General features: G+C 41.6%; 1 protein-coding gene and 1 long non-coding RNA gene across 9 annotated transcripts in view; one reads left to right on the top strand and one right to left on the bottom strand.

Annotated features, from left to right (window-relative positions):
* The window catches only part of RARB (retinoic acid receptor beta), a 329,638-nt gene that overhangs the window by 95,851 nt on the left and 207,614 nt on the right, over window positions 1–26,173 (bottom strand). Inside the window, exons 1-2 of one of the 8 annotated variants that reach the window (XM_062607216.1) lie at window positions 1,890–2,262; window positions 1,534–1,665 (exon numbers count right to left, since the gene is read on the bottom strand). The exons of 4 other annotated variants lie outside the window; for them this stretch is intronic. In XM_062607216.1, the coding sequence (XP_062463200.1) occupies window positions 1,534–1,648 (115 nt within the window). In that variant the 5' untranslated portion in view covers window positions 1,649–1,665; window positions 1,890–2,262. Of the gene's footprint in view, window positions 1–1,533; window positions 2,266–26,173 lie in introns of those variants that run through there. 3 more of the 8 variants (XM_062607215.1, XM_062607214.1, XM_062607217.1) reach the window with 3 other exon arrangements.
* The window catches only part of LOC134157824 (uncharacterized), a 308,975-nt gene that overhangs the window by 166,636 nt on the left and 116,166 nt on the right, over window positions 1–26,173 (top strand). The window lies entirely within an intron of this gene.

The following is a 26,173-nucleotide window of genomic DNA, read 5'->3' as shown; positions in this document are numbered from 1 at the left end:
AACAACAGCATATGCCTCCTACTCCAGGAAAGTTTATTTAATTCCAGGTTCCATAATATTACCACTGAAGTTATACTAAAATTTAAACTGTGGAAGGAGGAAAATAACTTTCTAGTAAAACATCTGTTTGAGGGGTTTTTTTTGTTTCCCCTAACTGAAGCTCACCCATAGCTAGAAACATTTTAATGTAAAAGCTTTGTTTTGTATCTTGTTTGAAGCATTTTGAAAACAGCACGGAGAAAATAAACATCCCATGTTGAACTTCACAGCTCATTTTAGTTTTAAAGACATCAAAACATTTGCAGTGTGGTAGGCTGGTAGTCACTGAGTTTTACAATTCTCTTTTCATTACTCAACCCACACAAACGTCATATGGTGACTGAAAACTTTTAAGCACAGTGAAAAAGAAAAACACTTTCACAAAACATTTTTTCTGTTCCACCCTCCACCCCTTTGAAATAAACCTTACTGAAGGAAAAACTATCTAATTCCTAGGTAACTTTTTAACGTCCTGCAGAACAGTTTCAAAAAGCATTACACAGTTAATGGTGGACTGAAGTGCCTGTGAGTGTGCTAAAAACGTTTTGATAGATAGCCAAGTCATTTATCTACATCACCGTCAGAGCAGTGAAGCATCCTGCAAGCTTTTATATGCTGTATAAGGTAATGCTTTCTGGCACTTTTTGTCATTTCTCAAACTTTAAACGGAGGTGATAAAATACCGCCATTGTTAACCATCTATGTACTTCAGCAACAAAACAAGACCCTATAATATAATAATGCATTTTCAGAAGTGTCCTGCCACTAACTCTCCCTCCTCCGTTACCAGTGCGACGCTGCCTGAATCTCAAGGTAGAGAAGTAATTGATGGTTAAACTCAAAGGGTGTTCACAGTAAGTAGTTTTCTAGCAAAACAGCAACTTCTTAGAGCAACAAAGTGAAGAGGAAAGGTGGCAGCAAGGTCAGTACAAAGAAATATTGCCTTTTCTTAGGAAACTTAAAACTACTGTCTGATTTTTGGAATGGCATCTACCCAATGCAATTCCATGCCATTTCAAGAACTGTTCAGAGCAGTATTTTAATTGCTTGGCTGCTCTGCTAAAATGCACTTTGAGACAACATGCATCTAGATTATCAGAGGTGCGATAAAATTAGATTAAGGAGACACAGAAAAAAAACCCTACCACAGAGATGTTATGTAAATTTGTCCTTCACTGGTTGGAGTTTTGCAAGTTATTTGCTGTATTACATTATAATTTTATGTGTTCCTGCTTGGCTCCACAACTGTTGTTAGGATCAATATGCTCCATGAGAAGGGATAAACAAAAAGCAGTCTGGTGTTTCCTTGCTTTTTTCTTCCTTGGCAAAAGGAGAAAAAAAGCTTGCAAACCACATTTTAACAAAAACCCCCCCCCCCCCCCCCCATTATCCCTGTGCTTAATTAAAAATATTTATGTTTCAAATACACAATAACAACAACAACAAGAATAATAACAGCAGCTTTAAATTGGAAAAATAACAGTTGGGACCTACATTGAGCACTGTGTCGGTGTTGCCACTCTGTTTGTGCCAATCCACTGAAGCATGCTTTGAGAGCCTTCTCCTGGAGCATGCAGGAAGACGGACTCGCAGTGTAGAAATCCAGCATCTGAGCAGGGCTCACTGCTAGAACATCCATACAGTCAAACATGATTCCCCCTGCACAGAATGCCTGCAAAAGTGCTTTCCTCTAGGTGTAGAGGAAAATGGCACATAAAAGTACACCCAACTCCATCAAACTCTGCCCCTTTTTTGGCACGTAGGCTGTTGGTCTTTTTCCCAGACCAGAATCATGAATTATGACAGACAACACAGCTAAAAGCCTGTAATTGATCCAAATGATCATTTACCATTTTCCAGACTGCTCAGCCAATCCAGCAAGATGGGGGGAAGCAAGCGGCATTCCAAGTTTTAGTTATTGCGAATTTCCCCCCCAAATCTCTTTAGACTCAGTCCCACTCCTCAGGCGCTCGCCGGGTGTGTGCCGTGTCCCGCGTTGTGCCGATCACCCTCCTCCCCAGGATAAAACAGCTCCGGCAGGGACTCGGGATCCCCCTCGGCTGTGAATAGATGCTTCTGCCTCTGAACAGCTCACTTCCTACTACTTGTGTCACAGGGAATGAAAGATTGAATTGCCTAATATATGCGAGTGAACTTTCCGTGAACCCTTCCCAGGCTGCTAACCTTCAAATGACCCAAGCGGTGTGACATCACCAGCTCCCAGGATTCTCACACGCCTTCACAACTCCCAGCAGCCCTGCAAACAAGCAGGCAGGCGAAAGCAGGCGGGCGGGCAGGCAAGGGCTAGCCCCAGCCCCAGCGCTGCCGGAGCCGCGCCGCTGGTGCTGAGCGGGCACAGCCGCGGCGGGCGCGGACCGGGAGAACTTGCAAACAGACCTACAGTAATAAAGTCCCAAAACCCCAAAGCAACCAAAAGCCAGAGGAGGAGGGGAATGGGGGTGGGAATTGAGGCAGCGGTGTTTTTGGACGTTGTAGAGAATGAAGCTCAATCTGCTAAAACTTCTGTGCCTGCCCCCCTTCCCGCCGCCCCATTCCTTTCTTTAGCAGAGAGGCCATGAGTGAGGTGCAGACGTCTGCTGCTGCACCAAAGCTTTGGGCTTCGCTTCAACTAACGCAGTGGCAGGACTAGACTCGGAGCAGCCTCACAGCCTAATGCAGCCCTTCCGCACACCAGCAGCGACCCCTGCTCAGTGCCATCATCTGAGACACGGCTGGTGCCAGCTCTACTCCTGGCAGAGACCTCAGAGGCCATTCCCTCCCCGGGAGTGTGGGGGGGTCAGGTCCATCTTTCATCCCTTAACCCTGGCTCCTAAACCCCCCAGCGCTTCCAGGTCTCCCCAGTGGGCCAGATTTGGCAGATGCCATTGTCCGGGAGAACCTGTCCTCACCATTCAGCTCAGAGGTAGGCACACATGGTCTCTTCTCCCCAGCCCAGCCGCCAGTGGGTCCTGCCTGTCTCTGATTAGCAGAGAGGGGCTGGTGTCGGTCGTGTGGCCCTGGAGCGGTTGTATCAGCTTTCAGAGGGCTAATGAGCCCCAGCTCCCTGGGAGGGCAGAAAGGCCACGAGCAGGTGCCTGGGGAACAGGACCCACACCAGGGTGCTGGGAGGGCAGATCATGGCTGCCCCTCACAGCCAGTTTGAAGGCATAGGGCTAACTCCCACCAAAACACCCACTGAGGTCCCTGCAAAACCATGCTGCCGGCAGCCCTCCCTCATGGCAGGACTACATGTCAAGGCCTTCCCAGGGATTGTGCTGGCATACCATTTGCATCAAGCCAGCAGGTTGCCCTGTGCTTTTCAGGTAAATAAGCACTTCCTGCAATGTCCTGCTGACAAAGACTCCATCGAGACCTCCGCCAACCCTTACTCCTATGGACACTTTACTAACAAAAACCAACAGCCTAGAAACACTCCCTCAGCCCACTGGAAAGCACATGAGCTCAACAACCATGTGCACGCTTGTGTTTTAAGCAAATGAGTCAAGTTGCCTCAGCCCTGGTGGACTGAGCACCAGTCCAGAGCCAGGTTTCCCGAGGCATGGAGAAGCCTCGCTTCCCACCCTAAAGCTAGCTGGGGTTCAGAAACTGGGAAACAAACCCTTTGATTACTGCCTGTAAGCCCAAGACGGGAGTCAGGCGGAGCAGGGGACGCTATGTGCAGACGTGGCACACAACTGGTGACTGTAAAGACACACCAGGGAGAGACTCACTGTGGGACCTGCACAGCCACTTTAATGAATGCAATGTCCCCTCTCCACAAAAAGTCCTTTGATGAACCGAAAGCTCTCTGATAGTGCCTGCTGATTGTATTAACAAAACTTTTACACATGTTCGGGAATTCAATGAGAAACCAAAGCACAACAAAACCCTCCACACAGCACACACTTGTTCCCTGAAACTGATAACACCCACACTGAAAACCAGCGGCCAGCAAAAAGACCTGCTGCAATCTGGGAGCAAATGCACGTGAAGAGATAAAACCAAAAGCTTTTCTTACTGAGCCTCCTTCGCCTCCGAGGGGAGAGCTCTGGCTGTCCCTGCAGCAGGCAGCCTCTCTTCCCTCCAGGCAGAAGAGTTATAAATGCTGGAGTTCAACAGCATCTTTTTAAGGACTTTCTCAATCCATTGGGGTGTCCTACCTCCACTGAAGAAGCCCCTGCACTCTGTAAGCCAAAAGTTATGGACAGCACACACTTACTGAAAAAGCCATCCTTCAGGGAAGGGTTGTTTAAACCGTTTCAGCCCAGCAAGCAGCATTCGCTGTGTCAAAAAGGTAAGCAGAAAAGCAGGTAAATTTTTGTTCAAAACTCAGCTGGCCACATTGCTACAATTTTGGTTTGAGTAGCAAAGCTAAATTAAAAGGCACTATTTTCTACCTGGATAACGCAGGATGCATGAGAAGTTTGGAACCTGCATAATGTGTTGCCACAAAAATAACTGGAAAACATGACACACAACACAGTATGTTTTGTCAGCCTCCAGTTTAGGGAGCAAACAGCAACTTGTAAGGACCAAGCCTCTTGGAACAATTTAAGCTTATGCCAAGAAAAATATATAGCCCATGTGAGTCAAAATAAACAAAATCAGACAAACAGAAATACAGTTATGTTTATTCCTTTAGCATATTGTGTTTAAAAATAAAACCTGCCCATTTTACCTCAAAATGTAGACTGGCAACTTCTGAAGGTAAATGTCAGGAAGTCACACCTTACTGTGTGTGAATTGAAAAGGATGGCTTTTTCTCACTGTCTCTAAATGAGCCAGGTAGCTCTCATGTTTTATTACAAGTAATAGTTGTGCTAATGCTTATACTTATTACTAAAACCACACGCAATTAACAAATCCTTCAAATAGCCTCATGGTTTGCTCACATACTATTTCTACAATACAATAATTTATGTATCTCATATTTCAAGCATGGTACTTGTTTTTCTTAAACAGATTATCAGGAAAAGCTACATTCATAAAATGTGGTATTTTCTAATTTAGATCAGTATTAACCATGATTATTGTGATAACTAGTAGCCCTCTAATTCAAATGCAATGAAACATTAAGTGTTGCCACATACTTTAAATGCCTACCCAGCTCCCTTAGAGGTGTGAGTAGGCAACAGCTCTCCAGTATCTTTCACTTTATCTGTGTAAAGAAATTGTGATTTCACGTCACCGCTTTGATCTGTTTTCTCTCAGACTATGATGGCAGAAACTTTACAATAAACATATTCTTAGCCACAAGTGAAATAAAAAGCAAAAGTTCAAGTCAGAAATGTATTTCCTCTGGTGTTACTGTATATCTGTCAGTGTGACATAACACATTTGAAACCCATAATCATAAAACAAAAATTTACAGCCAAGGTTTAGGGTCTACATCTGTTTCTCTGGTTTTTGTACTGCAATTACCCACTGGACAATTCAGAAAGCAGCACTATGAATCATGTACTGCACACATTTGTGCTGGTCACTTTTTTGTTAATACAAGAGAGTGAGCATGCCGTAATATGCTTCACCAAGAGAAAGAGAGTATTAACTGGAATTAGGATGAATGCACTGGGCTCTCTAACAAAAATTACTTTACTAGACGGAACAGAATATTCCTGGAATATTACAGGCATATTTCTAGGATGGAAAAATTAAGTATTACATGCAAAAATTCTCCCAAACGAAGTACCTCAGGGGCAGCAGACTTTTCTTTTTTTTTGCATGCATTTTACTATTAATCAAATGTAGCACTCTCTTGGAACAGTTTTGACAGCAGAGTAAATGGTTACTAGTGAATGATGTTTGTGTTTAAGCAATGAAAGCAGAGACAAAGTGATGTTTTCTTCTACTCCCTAGGCAAGAGCTGACACTAAGCTTGCTGCCTCAGCTTTGATACTCACGGATTCCTTTGTGTCAGTTGCTGGGAGAATCACTGGCAGTTCACTAACCCTGCCTCACACACAGAGGCTTTGATTTTTACCTCTTCATTGAGAATAGATGTTAATATGAAACAGTAGTTGTCTGCCTTGGCATGTTCCTCACTCACCCTCCAAGTAGTGACCCAGGGTCTCAAAATCTGAAGACCTGAATCCCCCCACACTACATGTATTTTTTTTAGTGTAGACGGATGTTTTCCTTGCATCTCAAGCACATGAATGATGTCAAAAGATTATGGGAAAGAAAATCACTGAGTTGCAAGAAAATTGCTGAATATTTAAAACTCCAAGGTAGTCCTGGGGAAATGGGTATCAATCCTCAGCAAGTATTGCCCTGAAGAAAACAGTAAAATTACTGGCATGAAGTGGCACAAATGACATGGAAAAGTATGAATTACAGTGAAATTAAGTCAAAAGGGGGGCGGTTCTGACTGCTGTATGCTACTTATGCACAGCTCACAAAGACTGAAACAGGAATTTGCACGTAACAGGAAGAGTTACTTCAGGCCTGAAGTATAACAGCAACTGGCAAAAGACTATTCAGTGCAGAGCAGTATTTTATTTTAGATGGGAAAAACAGAGTTAGTCAGCTCCAAACCCAGAACTCAGGCATGCAACCAGTCTGTGAGCCACTTAGTGATAAAGGCTTTTTGTCTGTTTTAATCAGTAGGTATGTATTCATAAAGATGCCTTTAAAGCTGATTACTTAACTTAAAGGCTATAAAAATAATTCATCTCCACTAACTTGAGCACATGACCACATTTCTTAGAATCCAAACTGCATTGTACACTCCTTTGGCCCGGAGCCAGGGGGAGAGAACTGCCCTAAATGATAAAACTGGAAGTGTATCTGGTTCAGCAATCCATTTCTAAGAGTGACTGCTACTAGGTCTAAGGAAAATACAGAAATCCCTAGTGATTGGCAGAGTACAGCTCACCCATAGGTCCTCTAATAGCCTGTTCTGTAACAACAAATCAGTTAAGCATTAAAGCATGAGATTTAATATCCTTTCCAGATTTTTTGGAAATAGTCCTGATGTTCTAGATATGCACATATAGCCCATGTCTTTTTGTACTGTGATCAACTCAAATGACACAGAAAGAGATAGCAAGTTAGTGGGCTGTGAGACAAAGAAAGATAAGTGTATTTTTAAAAACACTGTAGAACTCATCCATGTTGCAAATAGAGGAAAAAACACAGCCCGAACTGCACCTGAGGCACCAAAGGCGTACTGCTGGAGGCTCCAGAAAGGTTGTCATCATGTGCCTGAAGAGCGGATGACATGCATTTTTGAAGTACATACAAAGAAAAAGCATTATTACATTAAAAATTGCCTACATACTGACTCTATACTTGCTGTTTAGGGTGATCCTGCAGTGCAAAGACCACTGCTAAATGGAAAGGGAGGAAAGGAAAGGAAAAAAGTTTGCTTCCTTTTGTTTTCTTTTTAAATGACCAGAAACTCTTGTTTCAAGGTTTAGCCATGAAAAGAGATTTTCACTGCTAGCCTATAAATCCCTCAAAACATTGAGTTATAATGAAAATCCTGAGGTAACTGGAGTGCCATGCATGGCACTGACACATTGCATTATATAATCCAGGGAAAATGAGGGACTTGAGATCTATAAAGTATAAGTAGAAGCAAGATGTAGGAAAGAGCAGAAGAGCAAGTAGAAATATTGAATATTAAACTGTAGAGAATACTACTTCTAACAGTAAAGTTTCCTATATGCTGAATATGCATATAGGTGTAGTATATTGGCTGAAGGTGAAAGAGCACAGAGCTCCATTAAAAAGAAAACAGAGATTCCAAAAGGCTATTTGAGTAACTGTTTTGTTTCTGTCTTTTTTTTTAAGGAGGGGATGGGGGAAGGAAAGAGTTACCTGATAAAAGGATAGCATTTCCTGATGTTCTGAAATCCTGAAAGGTGCCTCACAGTGTGTAATTAAATAAAATGAAGAATAAATTGAGTTCCAAATGGAGAGAACTTACAACCTGTAGTTGTATCCAGAATCAGAATAGAAACTGAGACAACAGTATTTCTAGAGGTTCACTAATGGCAGTTTAAATTCTTTATGGAAAATTGGCCCTAATTTTTTTTTGCAACAAAAGATCAAAGTTACCAAGAAGTAATTGGAACTACAACTCAGTGCAGACATACATCCCAACAAAGACTAAACCTTACTTAAGCCCTGTTTGATTTAAGACAAGACTTAAGCAGCATTTAGGGCTTGTGCTCGTGCACTGCTGCAGGGACAACATACATAGAGGGATCCCAGAGACCAGCAACAGCCAGAAACATGCTTTATGCAGACTTCTGGTCACATAAAGCCTGATAAAGATTGGACTGGATTATGCCATTAGTGCAAACTGCAATAGATCTACTGGGTTACGGCCCAGCTAGAATTAACCTTGGCTAGGGATGTTAATGATAACAGGAAGGGATTCTACAGGAACATAGCAAATAAAAAACAGACTAGGGACAATGTAGGCCCCCTCTGGAAGCTCTCAGGAGAACTGGCTACAAATGATTTGGAGAAGGCCGAGGTTCTGAAAGACTTCTTTGCCTCGGTCTTCACTGGCAAATGCCCTGACCACACCACCCAAGTCTTGGAAGGCAGACACAGGGACTGTGAGAATGAAGACCTTGGGCCCACTGTAGGAGAGGATCTGGTTCTAGACCATCTTAAAAATCTGAACATGCACAAGTCCACGGGACCTGATGAAATCCATCTGTGGGTCCTGAAGGAGCTGGTGAATGAAATTGGTAAGCCACTGGCCATCATATTTGAAAAATCATGGCAGTCAGGTGAAGTTCCCGAAGACTGGAAAAAGGGAAATATAACTCCCATTTTCAAGAAGGGGAAAATGGATGACCCGGGGAATTACAGACCAGTCAGTCTCACCTCTGTGCCTGGCAAAATCTTGGAGCAGATTCTCCTGGAAGGCATGCTAAGGCACATGAAAAACAACAAGGTGCTTGGTGACAGCCAGCATGGCTTCACTAAGGGGAAATCCTACCTGACCAATTTGGTGGCCTTCTCTGATGGGGCTACAGAACTGATGGACAGGGCTAGAGCAGTTGATGTCATCTACCTGGACTTGTGCAAAGCGTTCGACACTGTCCCACACCACATCCTTGTCTCTAAATTGGAGAGACATCAATTTGATGGATGGACCACTCGGTGGATAAAGATCTGGCTGGATGGCCGCACACAAAGAGTTGTGGTCAATGGCTCAATGTCCAGCTGGAGACCAGTAACGAGTGGTGTCCCTGAGGGATCGGTGTTGGGACCGGTCTTGTTCAACATCTTTGTCGCTGACATGGACAGTGGGATTGAGTGCGCCCTCAGCAAGTTTGCCGATGACACCAAGCTGTGTGGTTCGGTTGATACCCTGGAGGGAAGGAATGCCATCCAGAGGGACCTTGACACACTTGTGAGGTGGGCTGATGCCAACCTCATGAAGTTTAAGCATGCCAAGTGCAAGGTCCTACACCTGGGTCGGAGCAATCCCAGGCACAGCTACAGGTTGGGCAGAGAAGAGATTCAGAGCAGCCCTGTGGAGAAGGACTTGGGGGTGTTGGTTGATGAGAAAATGAACATGAGCCAAGAGTGTGCACTCACAGCCTAGAAAGCCAACCGTATCCTGGGCTGCATCAAAAGGAGCGTGACCAGCAGGTCGAAGGAGGTGATCCTGCCCCTCTACTCTGCTCTCATGAGACCTCACCTGGAGTATTGTGTGCAGTTCTGGTGTCCTCAACATAAAAAGGACATGGAACTGTTGGAACAAGTCCAGAGAAGGGTTATGAGGATGATCAGGGGACTGGAGCACCTCCTGTATGAAGACAGGCTGAGAAAGTTGGGGCTGTTCAGCCTGGAGAAGAGAAGGCTGCGTGGAGACCTCATAGCAGCCTTCCAGTATCTGAAGGGGGCCTATAGGGATGCTGGGGAGGGACTCTTCATTAGGGACTGTAGTGACAGGACAAGGGGTAACGGGTTAAAACTTAAACAGGGGAAGTTTAGATTGGATATAAGGAGGAAATTCTTTCCTGTAAGGTGGTGAGGCACTGGAATGGGTTGCCCAGGAAAGTTGTGAATGCTCCATCCCTGGCAGTGTTCAAGGCCAGGTTGGACGAAGCCCTGGGTGAGATGGTTTAGTGTGAGGTGTCCCTGCCCATGGCAGGCGGGTTTGGAACTAGATGATCTTAATGTCCTTTCCAACCCTAACTATTCTATGATTCTATGATTCTACAGCTTGGCATCCTGACACATGTATTCATGCAAATCCAATTCCCGCTTAACTAGTTCCCAAACCTATATCAAACACTGAAAGAACAGTCCAATATCCTATCTGTGGGCATCTTAAAAAGAAGAATGAAGGAATGAGTGGAAAATGTGCTGGCATAGCTGTCTGGCTAGGAGGGTTAATAACAGTAACAATGTGGTGACAGCACCTGAAATCCACCGATAATGATGGTCATTATGACAACACCTCTGCTCTGCCTGTTGCCCTAACACACTGTTCCATCACACTTTTGTTTTAGCATGCAGATGTATTTTCAGTTTGGGGTACAGCATGCACAAATTTTTACTGTAAATGAGGCAGGATTACCTAGAAACTGATGCATGTATTTGGCAAATCAGCATCCCCTTTCTTTTGTAGCATATGTGCCATCGATACTGTGTGAATTAACTAAGGGCACACGTCCTCTCATCTCAGGAACATTATTATCACTGTAACTATATCGACTAGCCTGAAAAGTTAACTTTGCTAACAGGGGCAGTTTTACAAGCATACAGGTTATCATAATGTAACTACTGCTGAGCAGGTAAGGGAGTCTGTATATCCCTTTCATGCTACAATAACTCTCCATGACTGTACAAAACTCGTGTCAGATTGCCTTCTCACCCAACATTGTTACACCAATGTAACATTCAAAGGTAGACAAGATCTCAGCAAAAATCAGGCTGGGCCGGAGTCCACTTCCATTCAGAACAAGCAATGGCAGCATGCAAGATGTTTACTGGTTTCCAAACTCTACTAGAATACACCTAACAGATTGGTGCATTCCTCAAATTCTACTTGACTTCTGCAATTTAAGCCCACAAAGAAAAATCTGTGTGGTCTCAACCTGCTTCATTAAGCTAGTCCTATATGAGTAAATTGATCTGCAAATTCCCATATTTTTGGTCTGCAAAACTCCCATACTGGGCTGCAGAAGAGATATTGTCTGGACATATGGCTATGCTTATGGAATCATGACTGACACACATGCTTTAATCAAAGAGGAATTACAGAGCTGGGGTGCAGTTACAGACTGTGGTGGTCAGCAGCATATTGCCCAGCAACTGTGAAGTATCATGAAGTTTTTGCCCTCACGGGACCTTTTGTGCTGCATAGTGGAGGATGTGCAATGTGGTCTCTGAGCAAGTAATGCATATCAGGCTTTACGGTCTATAAAACTATCAATTCTGCTTTGCATAAACCAGACCAAAAATCTTCATTTTGATATCTTGAGCCTTCTGACTGAACAATTCTGCACAGACCTTGTCATCACACTGAAAAAAACCCATTACTTCTAATCCATCCACAGTTTGGGGCAATATCTTAAGAACAGCCTTCTCATTCATGGGACACTAATTTTCCACATATTCTCATCAGGCTACCAGAAGAACAGATGTCACCCATTTTTATACAGGGACATGCAAATAAGAACGTATGCATGTAAACTCTTTCCTTCGCAAAAGTGGTTCTGAGATCCTGCCCTTGCTGTATTCATCCATTGTCTTTGGCATGAAGTATACCAAAGGATATGCCAGAAGACAGGGTTATGGCCCAACTTCTTCAAGGACTTATTGAGATTGATGGATGGGGAAAGTAAGCCTCAACTCACAGGAGGTTTAGTAACAAGGATGAGGCATGTGCACACTCCCAATTCTGAGAAATGTGTTGGAATTCTCCTTAAAAAAGCACAGCATTGTGTTATTTACAACCGACTACACTAAATGACAAGTTACTGAATACATGTTACTTAACGACTTAAAAAAGTTTAAGGTCCACCTGCTGGATTCCTAAATTTATCTAAAACCTGTCTGGTTGGTTGTTTTTTAAACAGACTTACTAAGAGTACAAGCGCACACCACTGATACTCAAGCCTATTCTGCTAGCTGAACAACAGAGGAACATTATGTCACTCAGAGGCAGGACTGCACAAGCATGTAGGAAAGGCTGAGAGCTTTGCCAACACAAATTATCAGGCAGAATCTCACTGGAAAAAATGAGGCACAAATATCGATGTGAAGTAATTCTTACTGAGAATTGAACGACATGCTGACAAATACCACTTTATCCTCTTGCTTCCTGTGAGAACCCAACAGCCAAAGCAGAGATTCCTAAGTAGTGATTTTACAAGCCAAGCTTAGTCTCTCCCTCATCTTCTCAGTAGCCTTCAAAGGGACTGTGGGTGGATCTCCTCCAGGAAAAAAGAAAACCAAAACCCTCAGGAGTGCCACCTCTTCCATACAAATACATTGGCACAACCACAGAAGCTTTGCTTGAGCTGTGAGACTTTGAGAAAACAGACCTGACTCTTCTAGGAGAAATTAAAGAATTCATGCTTCAGCCCTCAGGTCTTGAGTGGCTTTAGAGCAGAGGAATTGCTAAAGAGAGAGTCTAACCAGGAAGCAAGGAAAAATCAATACCAGCTTCTTGAAATACCTGAGGCAGGAAGGGACAGCTTAAGATTTGAGATATTTAGCCATTCTTTCTGTGTAAGCAAATGGGCTGAAGGACGCATGCACAGGTGAGAAGAGAAAGACAGGAGAAGGCTTTCTGGAGGATTGAGAGCAAACCAAGGTATGCTATCTATCCTCAAGTTGTTTGGGAACTCTCATCTTTTACAAGTTTCCTAGTTTTGGTGCACAAGAGATCTTTCTACACACTACTCAAAGCTGTCCAAAGTAACACTTCCAGGGATAAATGCATGTCATTGTACTGTTATTTTCTAACTTTGGTGTGGAATACAATAATTTAAGACTCAGCGGGAGAGTATGAAAGGAGCAGGAGTGTAATTCTAGTCCAGAAAAACTTCAGTAACTGACAACATGTTAGAAACACAAGATAGATGCATTGTATTGTCGGGCTAACTCTCATTGGCTGGAAACCCTGACTCCCAGCAGGGCTCAGTTACATAGCAACTCCTGAGGGCAGATTAACCCTTTCCCAGTTAACACATCTGGCATGATTTAAGAGACCTTTTCTTCCTCCTGCTTCAGAATTATTCCATAGGTTTGGAAAAATCAGGAAAAAAATGAGTCAAGTGCTACTAGGTAAAAGAAAAGCTATCTGACTCACGGTGGGATACTGATGGTACAAGGAACAGCATGCAGGGAGGTCAGGTCAGTCTAAATCATATTTTGTATCATCAGATGTTGTGACATGTAGAAAACAATGTAATTTTCATAAAATGGTTTATGCTTAGTCTGTGGGGATCCTATATGGACTGCATTTATCAAGTACCAATGGTCTCTTTCACCCAAATTCACCCATGTCTAGATAATTACTGAAGCTGGTAGGGGTAGTAACTGATCTAGAAGAGAAAATCTCACCATCAGAGAATGTGTTGCTTTCATCCAAAACTGTACAGGCTGACTACTGTAAACTTATACACCCTAGCAAATCTTATCATACTAATTTTTTTCCTAATAGTCCTAATTACTGTCATCAAGTAATTACATGATAATCTCAATTTACTTCATTACAGCAATTTCCCTATTTTGTTTTTAGAACTGCTTTAATTTGTGTGTATGTACATTAAATGTAAGTATAAACATTATATACAATTAGCATTAATACAGTTCCTGTTCTCCTATTTATCAGAAATAACAAAGTTTGTATCTACAAATGTCAAAATTTAGGTCAAAGACTCCTAAAGTTCTCTGTTTTAAAAACATTATAATTCAGGCCTATTAGTTTACACCTTTGTGAGAGCCTGAGATGGAGGAGAAAGGGCACACATCCTCACTCAGGGTTCACCTTGCACAGTCACACTTCACTGCTGTGAGACGCAACTGTGCATTGTAGTGCACTGTGAAGCTACTAGTTTTACAGTGGAGAAAATAAGAGATCAGGCTGATGTGAGATGATACACTTATTTCTGACCATCTTCTGGTCATAGCAAGTGAGAACTGTCTGTCTCATTTCTTCTTTATGCACCCAAAACTGGATTCACAGTACTGAAGACACTAACCAAGGCCAGAAAGGGCAGGCACCACTGACACTGCCCATTTCAAACAAGCAGGGCAAGACAATACCCTTCCCTTCCTCTCTAAGACCCAGGGACCCTCTCAGTCGAAGGTTAAGAGGAGAAAAGCCTTGATCCAAGTCTGCTCCTCTTCCCTCATCCACCATTCTCGCACAAGGACACAGAGGTGTAACGCACACCTGCCAGCACCTCTTAATGAAGGATATTCACTACTCAGTAGCAGCTCCTGACTGCTGATTAAGGCTAGGATTAGTCAGAAGAACCAGAAACTGATCTGCTCTAATACCACAGGGAACTTTGTTAAGTTTGTTGTTTATTTGGTTTTCGTCTCGATTGCTTTTATAGGTAACTGTTGCATGTTATTAGCATGTAGCAGTAGCAGTTATACCTACATGGTCAAGTTACCCTTGCTTTTCTGAACATTTCAGACTCTAAAAGTTCATCTGTATTTTGTTTGTATGGTTCTCATAGACCACCTGTAAATCTAGATGGGAGAGAAAGATATAATTTTAAATCATATTGTTTAATTTGGGTTGCAGGATATCTTAAAAGCTCTTCTTGAATAACTTAGCTGCTGACTTTATAAAACTAAGAGTATCAAGATAGTGGATGGGTGATTAGGCCAAAAAGAGGTACTTCAGAAATATTTTGAAAATTAATGAGCAAAAATCAATTTCATTTCTCATTATGGATTTTTTTTCTTAAGTTCATATTATTCATGTAAAACTACCACTGATGCCATTGGAAAGGTAGCTTCTAAAAGGGTAAAACTTGAAGGACTAGGCTCACTATGCTTATGCTCTATTGAAAGTACCTTTTCATATACACCTATGAAACATTTATGTTCCATTAAATTAATTCCTTCCTGCAAAATAAACAAGATGGTACAAAATATAGGTGTATTCTCATGTCCTGCTACTAAGGTTGGCAATATCCAAATAAATTTGCAACCATATGATTGTATCCATCTCCAGTGCTACTGTATCAGTACTGTAGCCATAATTAACTAGCTGCAGGTCAAATTTTGAATAAATCTTTAGAAATTAAATGTATAATTTGTCAAAACCATATGCCTTCATAAATTGATTATTCAGAATTTAGAAGCTTTTTAATTAGGAAGAAATGTATGCAATACCATGTGTAATAATTACGAATCAGCTCTTCTGTGATATTTTTGTACATCAGCAAAAATTAATACATTGAAAAACATTACTAGGTCATTGCAGTATTTCAATGTCAAAAGAAATACATAATTTAAATGTAGAGGTTAAAGATATTCTCCCATATCTTTTACATCTTACATAGCTTTATGATCTCGGGACTGGAATCATTAACCAAATACAAAATCAATGAGAAAAAAGATCTAATCTGACCATTTTCAAGTGCAGAGTGACTACAAATGATTTATGCCACTGTAAAACTTTTTTTTACCATAGTTCTATAGTTTTACTAACCAGCATATATTCCAAGTCAAACTTCCATTTTATGCTACACTAAACAGTATTTTGCGTCTCTCATCTCTTCCAGCTGAAATTGTGAAAGCCTTTAACACTCTAAAAACATTGCCTCTGTAACAAGTATCAGGATGAGGGGTACAACCCTGGTTGCTAAATGGGAAACTAGAGAAAAAGAAGTTAAGTGAAAATCATTCACAGCATGCAAGAAGCTAAAGTTTTACCCCAGCTCCCCTGCGCTCCCCTCCGTGCCTTCACCATGGGCCTATTCAGACTCTGCACCCCCACAAGGGCTCTGGGTACTTCTATCAACATTTCATAGGAGAAGATTTTTTTTGACAGAGAACACAAAAGCTGCTTTGTTGGAAGTCTGGACACTTTTTTTCTACCTAATAAAAACATGAATAGAAGTGGGACCTCAGCAAGCATATGGCAGAAAGTCTGGACTAACCGAAAAAAGGGGCCTAGAAGAGTTTGCTCTCTCTCATTCCCCAGTGTGTTTACTGCTGAATGTATATGGTGTAAATAAGGAGTATGCAGAGGGGGCCATAATGGAACATTGTTTATGTGCACATCCTGGCAAATGCATATACAGCACAGAGACTATTTCCAAGCAGAACATAAACACAAAGGGGGAGTGATGACAAACAAGTATTGCAAGGCAAGAAAAATGTTATTCCATATACAAACCAAACAAACTAAAGTGTTTTCTCCCCTGCTAGGATCCAACTGGCAGCTCTCAGCTGCACACACTATGTAGCTGTTAAAGAAATGAGAGACGTCCCAGGCTTACTGGTTGGCTTTCTTTTTCTTAAGCGACCTTATTATGCTCCCAATATTAAAAAGAAAAACACTTAAGATTTTATTTTACACTCTTACAAAAACACCACAAAACAAAATAGCCCTTTCTTTTGACCTGAGTTAAGAGCTGAGGAGATAGAGCTGATGCCGAGAAAACAGCATAAGGAATTAAGCTACAGCTTTCCTATGCTGAGTTCCCACTGAAAAACACAGAGATGGTTCTTTCTTCTGAAGGTCTTTCCCACAAACCTATTACATGGCTTTAGCAAGTGACACCAGTGTGACAGTAATTTAGAGGTTTTGTGCTCCTGGCAGGGCTTTTTTTTTCTTTTAATCATTACTCATAAAAAGGAGAAGGGTTTAGAAAACCCAAGTCCCTGCAACTTCAAGATAGTAAACCAGGGGATGAACTCTTTTGTGTGCTTACTTTTGGATGTATCATGCTTTGACAGCTGCTATGTAAATAAATGGGTGTAATTTTATTCCTTTAAAACTAACTTCAAACACATACCCAACTAAAGGAGGGAGAAAAGATGACATGTAGGAAAACAGACAGCAGAGTGACAACTAGAACCATAGAAAGTCAACTGATAAAGCAGAGCCTTTTACAGAATTAAGAGGCCTCTTTAGAATACTAGAGACTGGAAGCAAGAGGTTTTAGTAAAAGATCATATAGGGTCCAGAACAAAAATACTTTGTGATGTCTGTCACAGAAATGCAGAGCCAGACTGTGATTTTAAACTACTTTAAGATACTCAGAGCCTGCCTCACTTTCTCCAAAACTCTAGATCCAGACTCAACAAAGCATAAAATATAAGCTCAGTTCCATTATACATGACCAAAACAACCCTCAGAAAGCCTCTTGCTGGCCACCAGTTTAACATTTATACTTCTTAGTTAAAATCATGTTTTAGAATCCGAAGGAGGCTTATTTAATGATTTTTGGTTTCAAATTCCCCTTGAAAGTGCAAACACCCACCTCATCCCAACATGACATGCATGCCTGCTGCTTGGGCTGCTATTCAGCCAGGGGACTGGAGCACCTCCTCTATGAAGACAGGCTGAGGAAGTTGGGGCTGTTCAGGCTGGAGAAGAGAAGGCTGCGTGGAGACCTCATAGCAGCCTTCCAGTATCTGAAGGGGGCCTATAGGGATGCTGGGGAGGGACTCTTCATTAGGGACTGTAGTGACAGGACAAGGGGTAACGGGTTAAAACTTACTGAAACAGGGGAAGTTTAGATTGGATATAAGGAAGAAATTCTTTCCTGTGAGGGTGGTGAGGCACTGGAATGGGTTGCCCAGGGAGGTTGTGAATGCTCCATCCCTGGCGGTGTTCAAGGCCAGGCTGGACAAAGCCTTGGGTGGCATGGTTTACTGTGAGGTGTCCCTGCCCATGGCAGGGGGTTGGAACTAGATGATCTTAAGGTCCTTTCCAACCCTAACTGTTCTATGATTCTATGATTTGCAGAGTTGTACAGAGGATCTTAGATGGCTGTTGCAAAGCTGAGCCACAGTGGATGCTGTGATGATTTTAAATAAATAAGTTTTTATTAAGACTCTACATCTTATCCTTCACTGTTAAAGAAAGGTATTAAAGTATGGAAAGAATCTTAAATAATTTTGCCAGACCTTTCAACTTCATAATGAGATTGAAAAAAACCTTTTTCTTCTCTTCATCTAAGTTTCAGCAGTTAATTGAGCAATTTGGTTTTCATTTACGGAGAAGTCTTCAGTTTTACAGACTCAGAAGAATGGCTTACAAACATGACCAGTCTGGCATGTCAGAAAATATAGGAAATAAAGGATGAGGAAGAGATACTCTAAATTACTATTGCTATGCCTTTAAATTTGTATGTCAGTATTATAATTTATTTTACATTTGGGGCTGGTAACACTGAATAACTCAGAAATACTGAAATTAATTCAAGACCTGCAAAAGAGGCAACAAGAAGGTAGTGAAAACACTGAGACAAGCTTTGTATTCCTTACTAATTGTTCAAGCTGTGCAGTCTTGGACATTGTTGTTTACTATATAATTACACAAAAAATAGTATTCTTTATATTCTCCCCATCTCCCCTTTAAATTAAAATTGAGTTGTTATTTTAACCCTACTCAAATATGTAATAAAGTGATGATTATAAATCTTGATGATCACAAAATGCCTTTGATTTATCCCTCAGTTTACTGCCCTTAGCAAACATAATCCTAAAAACAATACACGGGAAGATCTTACAGGCCTCAAAAGGTGGGGGGAGAGCAGGGAATGGCTATATATGTAAAACCTACAGCTTCAGGGCTCATGGCTTTCCTGCTGGGAGGCTTTCTGGATGCTGCTAATAAGGTCCTGCCAATGGGACTGGAAGCATATCTTCATATGAAAAGGCCTTCAGTGTGGGAAGATAAAATTTTCCAGAAAATTTTTAATAAAAAGCTTATAGATGTGGGATCTGAATCTAACAATAGACATAAGTAGCTCTAAATACATAGGAAAACATGAATATTATTAAACGTGGCACGTCCATCCTGCCTGCCCCCCACCTCAAGATCTGTAGTCATGATCACAACAGCATATGCAAAGCTTATGTGAAATACCAGACCTAGCTCTCAACTATTAGTGACCATATGGCCAGTTCAGCACAGGAAAAAAATTAAGATTGGTTTTGCTCTGCTCAGCACTCTGTGCTGTCACAGCCTATAGAATATACATGGATATTTACATCTGGAATTTAGCAGAGTATACCTGCCTTCTCTTTCAGCCTTGTCCTTAGCCAAGATGCAGCCACCACCCTGTACCTCAACTGCCCCTCTGACCACTTTGGGAATCTGGATCCAAACAATATTCAGCACAAAGTTTCTGCCCCCGAATTCCAGGGGGTCTATGCGAAGGCACAGCAATTCCTCCTATATTCATAAATACAATGGGCCAGAGCTCAGTTAGAGACCTGAGGCGCAGCCTGCTTTCAAAGTATCTCCCATTACACTACAGCACTGCCTCAGGGATACCTATGGGGACAGCTCCTCACTCAACTGACCCCTGAACCATGCACGGCATTGCTGGGGAGAGGAAGCCTGTATGCTGTCAGTCTGGACAACTCACAGGACACCACCCTGGCTCATTCCCTGGCCCTGCTTGTTTTTCTGATAGCCTTTGAAACCCTGCAGAATCCAAGTCCTAGCCAGCAACGTGAGTAGGAACCACGCACATCAAAGAGCTTCCTATGGATTTTGCTGACCCTGAGGACTGCTCATCACACTGTCTAATCATTAGTTAGTCTTCATAGTCATCATTAACCTTGCCTTTATCTAGCTAAATGAAGAACTTCAGCCAAAAAGGCAATCTTTTTCATGTGTCTAGTATGCACTCCTTACCCTCTCCTTGGTGTCCTCTGTCAAGATGGAGGCAGGACTTCTTCCAGGATAAAGATGCTGGAAGGGAAGAGATACATTCCTTAGCAGGTGCCATGAAGACCTACCTTCCAGCACTGTCAGAGAGTGCCCAGGAGGAAAAAACAGTCCTTGCACTTGCTCTTTATGCCCTGGAACAATGCGGGGTACAGCACAGCACAACGGCCTGGGGGACTGGTATAGAGCTGAGCACTACAGCCGAGGGAAAAATCCTTTCAAGTAGGAACTGCTGGAAAGTCAACTTCAGCACATACCTGATACTCAGAGGAAAAAGCTGGCACGATGAGGCACAACCATGTAGCTTTCAATAAAGGGGACTTCTGACAGTAAAATCTCTAGATCTAAACCTGTCAGAGGCACCATGCTATTTTAGCTTCCTTATCTTCACCAGGATTTGCTCATGTTCAGCACATTAAAATAAGACCACCTCTTAATGAACAGGGCTGATGGTAAATATCATTAAATACAACCAGTCAAAATAAGAGAGCTCTGGAGGTTGACAATCTAGGCTTAAACACCATCCTGAGCTAACCACGCTGCTCCTAGGGTGAAACTCTGAAAGAAATATTAAACTTAGCACAGAAATGTCATATTTGTAGAGGAGTAAGATGGAGATATTGAGCAAAGCTTTTCTCAAATAACGATTTTTAACCATTCTTGCCATCTTGATTGTGATCTCCAAATATATATTCTGTCAGGTCCACATGAAATTTCCATTGCTGATACATTATGTTCAAGCAGAGGATGGCCTGTTTGTTTAAAGTGTTAATTTTCAATTTTAATGGATGCCTAGTAAGAAAATTTGCAATCCTGTGTTGGTGGAAAATAGCTCAGAAAGCATTATATGAGCAAAATGTCTTCATTTTTAAAAAGCATTTCCCATAGCTTTTTACGGTTTAGATTCATATGCTTTCCAAGCCAAATGCATGTCACAGGAGTGAAGGATTTAAGAGTTGTGGGGTTTCTGTTGTTTTTAAGAGTTAGGAATACTAGAATTGCTCAGTCTATAGGGAAGCCAGTGTAGTTTGAAAAGTGAATGGATAAATATCTTTATTGCCACAGCAAACAAAACCTGATGCTGATTTTTCTTATCCATACTATAGATGTCATGTCAAACTACATAGATGTAAAATTCACTGGAAAGAATAGTTACTCTGAGTTATTCTGGTCAAATACAGCAGAATTCAGCCTGACATGATGGCAGAAAAAAAACTATGCAACTGCATATGTGAAAGAAAATAGTAACATAATATATTCTTTACTTAAGAACCCTTTGAAATATTTAAACACTGACATAAAATAGTTTTTCTATGAAAAATTTACTGCTGAATTCCCAGGGCCGCAGGCATTCCGAAAGTAGGTTTTCATATGGTATGGTGTAGTATTATCATGAATTCAGGCCAGCATTTTCAAACGAAGCACTTAAAGCTAAGATAAACACCTTCTTAGGTGCCAAGTATTCATGGTTCACAGACATTGATAACCACTAAATAGGGCAGGACAGATGACATTCCAGCAGTGGATTTTAGGGATGCAACCCCTGCCCGTGTCAAATGAAGACAACTATGCTGCTGATCCACAATCACAACAACCAACCAGAAAAGCTGAGGGTCTCTGGAAAGACTCAGCCTCATAAAAGTGGAAACAGAGCAGCAAAGTTTGGTTAGCAACCTGGGTTATATTGATCACACCATTAGCACATTTTTTCTTCATAAGACCTAGACAACAAAAAGTTATCTCAACTGCGAAAATACATGGAAGCCCTAGAAGTTCCCCGAAATAAGCGCAGCAATCACGTTGGAGCCAGAGGAGAATAAGTACTGTAAGAAGTAATGCTTTTTTGTTGTTTTAGTTTTTCCTTTTGGACAGCTTTATTTATGCATAGGATGAAAAAACACCACAGCAAGTTTTACCACAGATGTTCTTTTAAGGCGACCTCTATCTACTGCAAAAGTAATTTACCTTTCCATTATCAGTCTTTAATCTTTTGGGACAGTCTGAAGGACCAAGTAAATTTCTAATCTCAGCCACTGTCCACAAGATGCATTCAAACAGAAAAGCTCAAGCTCCTTAAATCAATTACATTTGGTGCAAAGCTGGATTTCCAGCTTATTTGCTTTTTGGGCTCGCTGCATATTGGTCCAGGACTTAGGGCTGAACTCAGCTGCAAAGATAATGCAAACCCATGGCGCTTCTTTTCCTCTAGCTGCCGAGGAAATCCCTGCTTTAGATTAGAAAATAACTAATGATTGTGTGTCCCTGTATGCTTTGGAGTGGGCCCCTTATTTTATCTACATGGCAGCTACCTGTCAACGTGTGGTGCTTGGAGTAGCGCACTGGGAGTTCATACACACCAAGACTATCTAAACAGACCATTAAGTGCTAGTAAAGTAACACATGTGAACGACAGGTCAATAAATTTTAAACAACTTATGTTCACTGCAAAGACCTGGCTGGTTTAGAACAAGCTGTGTTTACGTAAAATCACTTTTTACAAGCATCTAAATAATTAGGGGATACACCACAATAATAATTACATTCTAAGTTCAATATAACAGTTCTAAAGAATTCAACTAATCCCTTGCTTGTTTATACAGTTTTCTCCTCCCACTCCTCCCTCCTCCCCTCTCCCCCCCCCCCAGGTCTGGCTTCTTAAATAACACCTTTACAGAACATGTTCAAATTCAAACTTGTGTCCAAATGAGAAGGAACTGTTACTTTTTATACTAATGTGCCCTGACACTCATCCCACTGCATATGTATATAGAAAATGACGCAGAGGTCTGTAATTCAAACTTGTAACCTGTTTTGTTTCTTATTTAACCTTTGCTGTTATTTTTCCCCTTCTAAGTATATTTAACAATATTTGTTTAATATCAGTCTGTTTACCCAGAGCTATTGATGTATGCATGGAAAACAGGAATTATCTGAATTTAGTTTAGGATCAAAAATTCAAAAGCTTTGTATTAAATGATTGAGATCTCAACTACCTGGTCTTTACACAATGTCAAGCCTATTAATTTAAAAGCTGCATATGGGTACTGAAATAAACACACACACGCCACATGCACTCGCTCCCAATTGCAAGTAGATGGCAAATAAAAGAACCCAAATTTCACAATAAAGACTAAACTAAACGTTATCCATAGCTACAATGGCAAAGGCACTGGCAAACTGATTTACAGGGCTGAGTTTCCACTTCATTTTTGTTGCTTTTCAGCTACAGGCAAAAGATTTTAGCATGTTGTGAGTGCTATAAATTCACATTTGCCACAAGAACCCATGATGCCATCTGTTCCCTAGAGCGTTTACATAAAGTATGCCAATGCAAACCATCTGCAAACTGTTCTTGCATGAGAATTCTTGTGATAATGCAATGTGGTACATTTGCAATTTCAAGCAAAGACCACTTCAGCTTCTTTGTAATTGCCATGCTTAACTCAGATGTTCTATAGAAAGCTCTTTAGAGCAGGATTGTGGGGGATTTTGTCTGTGGTTTTGCTGAAGTCCTTGATGTTAACTCTTGACGACTGTTTTCAGGTTTCATTATTGCAAGGTAAGTACCTTAAAGTAGGGTGAGAGGAGGGAAGACATAAGTGGGACATCTTCCATCCCATTGAACTAAGGACTTTGAAAAAGACACTCATCCTTATGGAAACAAAAAGACAGCAAGACCTTGGCTACTACATATTAAGCATTTGATTGGATGAACCGTCAGACAACTGTAAGGTTGCAAAGCACTGTAATTCTTTCTATCCACTTTAAAATTACATCGCAATTTCTCCCTTCCTCATCATGACTATTTTTTTTCTTTTGTTATTTTTAAAAGTTGATATGAAATAAAATGCTTAGGAACCACATGCTGATGTGCACTGATATTCTGATTGGCAGTGGCAAGTTTCAGAAGCAGCAGAAACCTCTGCAGATTCTACAGCAGTTGAGTCCCTACTTAACTTTTTTGCTAAACAGATACATTACTAAGCCTTTAGCCCATTTTCTAGGTTTCTCTAGTTGGCATCTAATTTTTCAATAACAACCTCTCTCCCCATCCAGTGAATTTAAATGCAGAATTTCTTATCTTGGGTCAAACCAGCTACTATGAGTAATCTGCATGCGTGTTCTTGCTTCCTTTGGCGACTTACCATAAAACAGTGGCCAGTATCACCACAAAACAGTGGCCAGTATCACCACCTACTCATATTTCTTTAGGTAATACAATTTTCTGCTCCTGCTGCTACCAAATATAATGTAACTTTGCCCTTCCCTACTACTCAAACATGTCTTTAGTAAAAAATAACTCAGGAAAACAAAGATCTGGGAGAGCGCTTGGGTGACAACCTCAGTTAGCCAGCATGACACATGCCAGTGCTCAGTGCCACCACACACCAGGGCTGCCTACTCTCTCCAGCTATGAGCCCAACTGACTCCAGTGCATTAGCTGATGGCTGAAGAGCATGTTATAGACTAATTGTAATAACTATTAGCAATTCTTAAAGGATTCAATCAGCTTGTAATTTGGTTCAGTGTGCCCTGGTTCATGCTGTATGAAAATGACTTGTCAGTCTGAATCTTCCCCACTGTGGGAGGGAAATTTCTCCTGCCAGTTATCCCCATACACCAGCCTCTTAAGTAAACCCTTGTAAAACTAGCTCTGAGATTTTAATTTCCATCACTCACTCACTCCAGACAACATTAAACATCGTGAAGGGTGACGTGTGTGATAGCATTGACTGACTGAGAGTTTTCATTTGTTTAGGTGCAAAGGACTTATTTTCCATTACAACCTTTTTAGTAGAGAAGCAAGCAAGCATTGACATATATACTGCACCTCACATACCTTCAGACAATGCCAGTAAATGCTAATTTTCAGTGCCTTTCTCCAGCAAACCTGCTTCCTACCTCCCTCCTGAGCCTCCAGGACTGGTACTCACCCCAGGCTGTTTTCCAGAGTGGGCTACATTGTGCTTGCTGGGATTTTTCAGCATGCTCAGAATTTAAGTGAAAGAAAAAAAGATGATCAAAGTAGGAGGAATACCTGAGCTGCTCTCCCTGCAATAGCTCACTTTCACTGAACAGGCCCCAACAGCATCTGTCATTAATACAATGGATTGATTTGCTCAGACATCTGTGGGTCACATTATTTCATGACAAGGCTGCAGCAAGAGGGGAAAGTATAACTGAGGCAGGTTATTAATCACTTACTCACTGTTTCCTGTACAGTACAGAGGAAATAATCAAGCAGCACAGTGTGTTATAAAGAGAAGATTCCTGAGAAACAAAAATATGCAGTTCATTTAAGGCATTGCAGGAGGCCGTGTGGTAGAGACAGATTCAGTTTGTGGAAATTTGGCTTTATTTTATTTATGAGATTAAGTAACTGACAACAGCTGCCACATCTAAATGAGGGTATGATGGCATTCACTCAGCATCTGAGAAGAGCAGCGCTTCAGATTTACAAGTCGTCTCCATTCATATCCAAAAAGCACATGGTTAGATCCAGAGCGGGTGGAACAAGCCCAAAACTACACTCAGTGATATTACACTAGCAGGAACAGAGATCTGGGGGGAATTTGCCACATATAAATTAATGCCAGCCTTAACTGGAATAACTTTGACTCATTGATATATGCAGCTGTGTCCTCGCTAGGGAGTTTTCTGGCTACATATGATTTTACACATCTGTCAGCTTTAAATCGGGGATCCAAATATAGACTGCAGCATGGCAGAACACTCTGTCAATTTGCCCTTTTCCCTTGGGCCTATAAAGCACTAAACAGACAGAGGCTCATCAGCGAGAAAATGAGGGATCAAGTCCTGATCCTACCCACACCCCGTAATCCTGTCAAGCTCAGCAGTGCAGAATGGAAGTCTAAGGAAACAAAGCTGCACCCACATTTTTAGATCTATGACCCCTCTCTGCAGTCCCTATTTTCAGTCTGCAGCAGAGTGAATTTTTCTCCATTTATTTCCCTGCCATGCAAATTGAGGAGTGCAGGCAGTTCCCTGCCAGCTAGCAGTGTGGGGAGTCAAAGGGTAAGCAGCATGAGTGACAATGAATATTGAACTGAACGAGACTGTTCACTGTTATCGTCATTTCTGCGATGAATAAGGGACACAGAACTCTCTTGAAGAATTTTCTAAAGCAACACTGACAGTAATAACCCAAAACACAAGAGAGGTGGCTTACATGGAAGGAGGGATACTGGCGCAGCATTCTGCAGTTTTGTGTGGGTTTCAGCTACACTAAGAGAACAAGGCATAGGATTGCTG

This window comes from Pezoporus occidentalis, unplaced genomic scaffold, assembly GCF_034315485.1.
Source record: "Pezoporus occidentalis ecotype Australia unplaced genomic scaffold, CSIRO_AGI_Poc_V1 ctg120, whole genome shotgun sequence".
NCBI lineage: Eukaryota > Metazoa > Chordata > Aves > Psittaciformes > Psittacidae > Pezoporus > Pezoporus occidentalis.
This window is presented reverse-complemented; position numbering and strand designations above follow the sequence as displayed.